Source organism: Emiliania huxleyi (genome assembly GCF_000372725.1).
Source record: "Emiliania huxleyi CCMP1516 chromosome Unknown EMIHUscaffold_188, whole genome shotgun sequence".
In the NCBI taxonomy this organism is placed as follows: domain Eukaryota; phylum Haptophyta; order Isochrysidales; family Noelaerhabdaceae; genus Emiliania; species Emiliania huxleyi.
Window position 1 is genome coordinate 21,047 of NW_005200712.1, and position 8,164 is coordinate 29,210.

The 8,164-nt window shown below is 71.1% G+C and overlaps 2 protein-coding genes across 2 annotated transcripts; both read left to right on the forward strand.

Annotated features, from left to right (window-relative positions):
- Positions 1 to 1,955: 1,955 nt before the first annotated feature.
- EMIHUDRAFT_442554 (hypothetical protein) lies at positions 1,956 to 5,803 on the forward strand (the record flags this gene model as incomplete). The annotated part of the gene is made up of 3 exons (XM_005782629.1): positions 1,956 to 2,576; positions 2,662 to 5,706; positions 5,734 to 5,803. Coding segments are annotated over exons 1-3 (3,708 nt in total), but the record flags the coding sequence as incomplete, so codon positions are not given.
- A 933-nt stretch (positions 5,804 to 6,736) lies between these two features.
- On the forward strand, positions 6,737 to 8,107 carry EMIHUDRAFT_314592 (hypothetical protein; the record flags this gene model as incomplete). Its single annotated transcript, XM_005782630.1, has 2 exons — positions 6,737 to 6,781; positions 7,052 to 8,107. 2 exons carry the CDS (start codon positions 6,737 to 6,739, stop codon positions 8,105 to 8,107), a joined length of 1,101 nt encoding a protein of 366 aa, XP_005782687.1.
- Positions 8,108 to 8,164: the final 57 nt, after the last annotated feature.

Genomic DNA, 8,164 nt, shown 5'->3' on the forward strand with positions numbered 1-8,164 from the left:
AGCTGTGGCTCCTTCGGCGAGATGATCGGAGGCTACGGCGTCTTTGGCAGTGGTGCCTACATCGAGAAGACCTTCGACCTGAGCGATGCTCCGCACGGCATGGTGCGTGTCGAGGTGACGTTTGTGGTGATCGACTCGTGGGACCGGGAGGACGCCCAGGTGTGGGTTGGCGACAGCCTCGTCGCCTCTCACCAGATCCGCTACGGCGGGTCGAACCAGTGCGGCGGAAGCTGGGGCGACTACGGGCCGGTGGAGCTCGCCGCGGTCGTGACGACCTCAGCCGTCAACCTGCCAGTCCGGATCACCTCCACCGTCAACCAAGGAGCGAGCGACGAGTCGTGGGGCGTGCAGAGCGTGCGAATCCTTGTCGCGAACGCGCCGCCGGCGCCCCCGGCCGTTCCACCGCCCCCGTCCTCCCCGCCGTCACCGCCGTCACCGCCGCCATCGCTGCCGAGCTTCTGGCAGACCATCGCCCACCAAGACATCCAGGCCGCTCGGTTCCCCAATTCCGCCAGAACCTCCTTCGCGGCCGGGATGTCAGCGGACGACGACGCCTACATGGCCCTGCCTGCCGACCATGAGTCGTTCCGGCGCGATGGCGTCTTCACCTTCCGACTGACCTATGGCGGCGGCACGATGCTGGCGGCCGGCAACCCCGACTGGCTCACGTCGACCTGGACGCAGACCAACTGGGTCACGGAGGGCTCGCCGGGCACGCTGACCTGCCTCGACGCAGGATGCACAAAGTGGAATGCCGCGACCGATTGCTCCAAATTCAAGGGGCTCGCAAAGAGCAACAGCGGCTGCGCAGTGCTCGACGGCAATGGCCTGGAAGGCTGCTGGTTCAACCCGGTGGGCTCCATTTGTGAGTGGAGCGGAGGGATGCCGGTCGCGCACTTACGGGTCGCCGACATCATGACGCTGGATCTCCTTTGGACATCGGTGCCGCCGCCTTCGCCGCCGACGCCGCCCCTCCCTCCTCTGGCGCCGCCGCCCCCCCCTCTCACACCGAACGACGACCAGTTCCTAGCTGACTCCTGGGCGCGAGCGAGCAGGGGCAATTGCATCGCGAAGGTGCACGGGCTGGCGGCCTTCACGCTCGAGTTTTCGTTCCGCCTCCCGCGCCCCGATGCCATGCAGACCAACGCTGGGACCATCCTGCGCATCGCACGCACCAACGACGACACGACACAGCCTGGGTACCGGCTGCCCCTCGTCGGGCTGAGGACGCACGATGGCGGCACACCGGACGTGCCGGTCCTCTACGTGGACCACCTCAACGAGTACGAGCGCTTGGCGGGAAGCCGGCGCGTCGAATTCCTGCTCCCCATCCTCTCGCCACCACCGATGCCGCCTGCCTCGCCACACCCGCCAGCCGCCCCCGGCTGGACCCTCGCCGTCGCCGATGCTTTCCCCGGCGCCACCGGCTGGAGCAGCAACAGGCTCCTCGTCCATACCAGCTGCGGCTCCTTTGGCGAGATGATCGGAGGCTACGGCGTCTTTGGCAGTGGTGCCTACATCGAGAAGACCTTCGACCTGAGCGATGCTCCGCACGGCATGGTGCGTGTCGAGGTGACGTTTGTGGTGATCGACTCGTGGGACCGGGAGGACGCCCAGGTGTGGGTTGGCGACAGCCTCGTCGCCTCTCACCAGATCCGCTACGGCGGGTCGAACCAGTGCGGCGGAAGCTGGGGCGACTACGGGCCGGTGGAGCTCGCCGCGGTCGTGACGACCTCAGCCGTCAACCTGCCAGTCCGGATCACCTCCACCGTCAACCAAGGAGCGCGCGACGAGTCGTGGGGCGTGCAGAGCGTGCGAATCCTTGTCGCGGACGCGCCACCGCCGCCACCGCCGCCATCGCCGCCATCGCCGCCATCGCCGCCACCGCCGCCATCGCTGCCGAGCTTCTGGCAGACCATCGCCCACCAAGACATCCAGGCCGCTCGGTTCCCCAATTCCGCCAGAACCTCCTTCGCGGCCGGGATGTCAGCGGACGACGACGCCTACATGGCCCTGCCTGCCGACCATGAGTCGTTCCGGCGCGATGGCGTCTACACCTTCCGACTGACCTATGGCGGCGGCACGATGCTGGCGGCCGGCAACCCCGACTGGCTCACGTCGACCTGGACGCAGACCAACTGGGTCACGGAGGGCTCGCCGGGCACGCTGACCTGCCTCGACGCAGGATGCACAAAGTGGAATGCCGCGGGCGGTTGCTCCAAATTCAAGGGGCTCGCAAAGAGCGACAGCGGCTGCGCAGTGCTCGACGGCAATGGCCTGCAAGGCTGCTGGTACAACCAGGTGGGGGGCATTTGTAAGTGGAACGGAGGGATGCCGGTCGCGCACGGATGGGTCGCCGACATCATGACGCTGGATCTCCTTTGGGGATCGTTGCCGCCGCCTTCGCCGCCGACTATCGGCAGGCGCGCACAGGAGGCAGGGCCGCGTTCTTGGAGCGACGAGCACAGGCTGCGCGTGGAGGTGACGACGACGACCATGGCCGTCTACCTCGACGGCATCAGCAAGGGCTACGTCGACTTGTACCCGGCGGGCAATGCCAATCGCAACCCACCAAGGCGCGCGCACCCCTCGAGCGCACCCCTCCCCTCTCCTCACTGCCCTCACCGAGCTCACGGCGCGCCGTGCCCCCTCGGTGCGTAGGTTTGACGAGGAGCACGACCTCTGCATTGGCGACCCCTGGAACCCCGCCGCCTCCGCCGAAGTCCGCGGCATCACCATCCAGCGGCCGCCGCCGCCGCCCTCGCCGCCGCCGTACCCGCCCTCGCAGCCCTCGCCGCCGTCTCCGCCGCCACCCTCCCTCTCGCCGTCGCTTCCGCCGCCGCAGCTCCAGATCGGCCCGCCCACGCCACCGTCCCTGCCGCCGCCACCTCCGTCTTCGCCTCCGCCTCCGCCGGCGCCGCCGCCGTCGCCGCCATCGCCTCCGCCGGTGAGCGATGCCGCCAGCTGCGCCGCCCACGAATGCTGCCTCGTCCTGCTCGCTGGCGCTCGCGGCAGCAACTGCGCGCCGGTGCCGGTGTGGGGGATGGAGGGCGATGTCCGCGATTTTTACGATCGGCGATCGATGTGCGGGAGCGTCATTGCCTACTGGGCCGAGGAGGCCAGGCTGCTCTGGGTGCCGGACAGCGACCCCGAGGATGCAAGTGCGACTCACCAACAACTGCTCCTCTCCAACAACGGCGGGGTTGGGCGCCGCGCCGGCACGTACATCGACGTCGAGTGCAACCCTCGGCCCCCCGCGCCACCCTCGGCGCCGCCAGTGCCGCCGCCACCGCCCTCGCCGCCGCCGCCCTCCCCGCCGCCTCCGACTGTCGACTCCCCGCCCCCGCCGCCGCCGCCAGCCACGCCAACGACCGAGCCCACTCACTGGGACATCGACTGGGGCTTCTCGTGCGCCTCGCCAAATTGCCCGGCCGCGTCGCGCTACGACGTCCGTACCTGCGACACAGTCACGTGGACGATTGAGGACGGGATGCACGACGTCGTCTCGGGCCCACGCGGTGCGGCGGATGGCCATTTCAACAGCGGCCTGCTTAGCACCGGCGAGACATTCACCGTCAAGTTTGATGAGGCTGGCTCTTACCAATACCACTGCACACCGCACGGAACCATGAACGCCGTCATCGTCGTTCAAGGCGAACCTTGCCCCAACTCTCCCCCCACCCCCCCGTTGCTGGCATCCTCGCCGCCGCCGCCGCCGCCGCAGCAGCCCCCCGCCTCACCGACGGTGACGCTTCCACCGGCGCAGTGCACCGTCGTCGGAGCCGGGCCGGGCGGCGTCCTAGCGGCGGACGTGATGGCGGGCGCCGACGGGTGCGGGGGTTCACTACGGCTCTTTGAGCGAGGGGATCTGCCACTCGAGGGGACGTACGACACGCTGCCGTTCTTCGAGACCTTCAACAAGCAAGAGGTGTACATTGTGGGTACGTACAATGGCGCCGAGCTGCCGTTTGCCGGTGTGTTTGGCGGGCAGCAGACAACAAACGGCGGGGTGTTCGCTCCGGGCACCGCGGCGGAACTGGCGGCAGGGCTCGCGATCGGCACTGCGGCAGCCCAGGCGGCGCAAGCCTGCGCGGCTGCCTCGGTCAACGCCACTTACTGGAAGCCGCTGCTCGGAGCCGTGCCCCCGCCCGTGCAACACATCGAGGGCCAGACCCTGCTCGATCACAATGGCATGCTCGCGACCTGTGTCAACGAGACGGGCTGCGCCTGGGGCGACATGCTCATGCCTCCGGGCTTCCACACCCCAGGGAGTGCCGACTCCATCCGCCGCCGCACCGTCGCGCACGGTGTGCACGGCAGTGGCGCGCCCGACTATGCCACCTTGGGCGCGGAGGTGCGCTCGATCGACTTTGAGGAGGATCCGAACAGCGGCGAGCTGATGGCGGCGGCAGTCCGTCTCTCGGACGGCACAGTCTCCCCGGTGGCTAACGGCGGCAAGGTTCTCCTCGCCGCCAGCTCGATTGGCTCGGCCAGCATCTTGGCGCGCAGCCGACCGGACCTCTACTCCTCATTCACCTTCAACAATCACTACTACACTGCAAGCTTCCTACTCCCCTCGTCCGTGTGCGTCCCGGCCGGCGACGGTGAGGTCTGCGGCGAAGGGCCGCCGGCGAGCACCCACTCGCACAACTGGAACTACGGCTTCGTCACGCCCGGCAACGGCGACTGCGCGGGCCAATCGTTCGAGGTGGACCTCCGCGGGAACTACCCGGTGCCAGACGCGCCCTACCAGGTCATCCTGCTGCAGATGGAGCCCGAGATGCGCTCGCACGGCGGCTGGAACGCCTCGACGGGCTTGATTGACCTCGTTGACGAGCCGCCCACCGAATGCGACCTGCTCGCGCGCCGGCAGGCGATCAACATCACCTCAGCGTCGTGGGGCGCATTCACGCCCGGCTTCTCCCTCGACTCCTCCCACGCCGCCGTCGCCGCCTGGCCGCAAGGGTGGCACTGGGCCGGCGGAATACCTCTCGTCGATGGCTCGTCGCGTGTCGCCGGCACGACGAACGTCTTCTCGGCCGACGCCGGTGCTGTGCGCAAGCCCTTCAACTGCCACACATCGATGGTCTCCGCCGCCGCCGGCGTCATCGCCGGCATGGAGGCGCTCGGCCTCCCCACCGCCGACTGCATGGACCACATCACGGCCAGTTTCCCTCCGCCGCCGCCGCCGCCAGTGTCCTCGGAGCAAATGGTTGCGTGCATCATGTCGTGCGACGATGCCACCCTCTCGGCCTACCGCTCCTGCAACATGGCGTGCCACGGAATGTACTCCCCGAGCCCACCGCCTCCGCCGCCGCCTCCGTCCGCCTCGCCGTCGCCGCCGCCGCCGTCCGCCTCGCCGTCGCCGCCGCCGCCGTCCGCCTCACCGTCGCCGCCGCCGCCGTCCGCCTCACCGTCGCCTCCGCCTCCGTCCGCCTCGCCGTCGCCGCCGCCTCCGTCCGCCTCGCCGTCGCCGCCGCCTCCGTCCGCCTCACCGTCGCCGCCGCCGCCGTCCGCCTCACCGTCGCCGCCGCCTCCGTCCGCCTCACCGTCGCCGCCGCCGCCGTCCGCCTCACCGTCGCCGCCGCCTCCCTCCGCCTCGCCGTCGCCGCCGCCTCTGTCCGCCTCACCGTCGCCGCCGCCTCCGTCCGCCTCGCCGCCGCCGCCGCCTCCGTCCGACTCACCGTCGCCGCCGCCTCCGTCCGCCTCGCCGTCGCCGCCGCCTCCGTCCGACTCACCGTCGCCGCCGCCGCCGTCCGCCTCGCCCTCGCCGCCGCCTCCGTCCGACTCGCCGTCGCCGCCGCCGCCGTCCGCCTCGCCGTCGCCGCCGCCTCCGTCCGCCTCGCCGTCGCCGCCGCCTCCGTCCGCCTCGCCGTCGCCGCCGCCTCCGTCCGCCTCGCCGTCGCCGCCGCCTCCGTCCGCCTCGCCGTCGCCGCCGCCTCCGTCCGCCTCGCCGTCGCCGCCGCCTCCGTCCGCCTCGCCGTCGCCACCGCCCGCGCCTCCGTCGCCGCCACCAGCAGCGCAGCCGCCGTCGCCGCCGCCGCCATCGCCGCCTCCCCCATCTCCGCCGCCCCCATCTCCGCCGCCATCCGCCTCGCCCTCGCCGCCGCCTCCCTCCGCCTCGCCGTCGCCGCCGCCTCCGTCCGCCTCGCCGTCGCCGCCTCCTCCCTCCGCCTCGCCGTCGCCGCCGCCTCCATCCGCGTCGCCATCGCCGCCGCCCGCGTTGCCCCCCCCTGCTTTGCCTCCGAGCCCGCCGCCGCCCACGCCGCCGCCGCCACAGCCGCCTCCGCCGTCACCGCCACCGCCCGTGACGCCACCGCCCACACCGCCAGCTCCGTCGCCGCCGCCGCCCATGCCGCCGCCGCCGATGCCTCCGCCGCCATCGCTGCCGCCATCGCTGCCGCCCCCCACCCCGCTGCAGCCGCCCCCGCCTTCCCCGCCCCCTCCAGTCCCGCCGCCCTCGGCGCCGCCCCCCGCCTCGCCTCCTTCAATGCCGCCGCCGCCGCCGTTGCCGCCTCCCTCCGCCTCGCCGTCGCCGCCGCCTCCGTCCGACTCTCCTCCCTCGTGCTACCCGGTCTCCGAGGCGGCGGCGGCGGCGCAGGCATGAGAGCACCTTAGACGCTGTTCCCTCACGTGAAGGCACAATCCTCTCGCTCTCGCTCTCTCACCCCCCCCCCCCCTCCCCCGACAGGCCGGCCCGGCTTGCTCGTTTGTGAGACAGCAGTTCCTCCAGTGCATGACAAACACCCAAGACAACTTCGAGCAGTGCTCGGCCTTCTACGTGCGCAGTCCCTTATCCCCGCCCCCGCCCCCGCCCCCACCCTACCCCAGCCCCACCCCCACCTCCGCCCACTCCCACCCCAGCCCACTCCCACCATACCTCTCTCCCTCCCTCCCCTCCCTCCCCTCCCTCCCTTCCCCCCTCCCCCCGCTCCCACACCAGCGCACCCCCTTCCGCCCCCGCCACACACACACACAGAACACGCACGCGAACGCACGCACGCGCGTACTCGCTCTCCCACGCTCCTCTCCCCTCCCTGCCCCGCCACAGGACATGTTCAAGAAGCAGTGCCAGGGGCTGCTCGACCTTCGCACGGCCACCACGTACCAGGACTTGAGCATCTTCGACAAGCAGGCGCCCGTGAACGACCTGTCGTTCGCCGACAGCACGACGGGACGGCCGTGGGCCGAGTGCGGCCACTACACAAGGCAATGGTGGGGCGTCGACCTCGGGAGCGAGATGTATGTGCGCTACGTGCGGCTGCAGAACCGCAAAGACTGCTGCCCGGAGCGGCTGACGGACGTCGACATCTATCTCGGCTCGACGGCGGAGACGTACACGGGCAACGCGCTGGTGAAGTCGGACGTGAGCGTGTCGTCGAACGTGATGTTGGAGGTGGAGATCAACGCGTTGGGGCGCTACATCTACCTCAACCGGCCGTCTGCGGCGGGGCTGACGGTGTGCAAGTTCTACGTCTTCGCTACGCCCGCGCCGCCGCCGTCACCATCACCGCCTCCACCGCTGCCGCCACCTCCGCCGCCACCGTCGCCGCCGCCGCCGCCGCCGCCACCTCCGCCGCCACCGTCGCCGCCGCCGCCGCCGCCGCCACCTCCGCCGCCACCGTCGCCGCCGCCGCCGCCAGCGCCGCCGCCGCCGCCGCCGCCGCCTGACGTGCAGCTGCTCGACCTCAGCGCCGCCACCACGTACCAGGACTTGAGCATCTACGACAAGCAGGCGCCCGTGAGCGACCTTGCATTCGCCGACAGCACGACGGGACGGCCGTGGGCCGAGTGCGGCCACTACACAAGGCAATGGTGGGGCGTCGACCTCGGGAGCGAGATGTATGTGCGCTACGTGCGGCTGCAGAACCGCAAAGACTGCTGCCCGGAGCGGCTGACGGACGTCGACATCTATCTCGGCTCGACGGCGGAGACGTACACGGGCAACGCGCTGGTGAAGTCGGACGTGAGCGTGTCGTCGAACGTGATGTTGGAGGTGGAGATCAACGCGTTGGGGCGCTACATCTACCTCAACCGGCCGTCTGCGGCGGGGCTGACGGTGTGCAAGTTCTACGTCTTCGCCTCAGCCGCACCGCCTGGGCGCTAAATGGAGGAGGAGGAGCCCCCCCCCCCCCCCCCCCGCGCGGCTCACCGAACCGGCCCC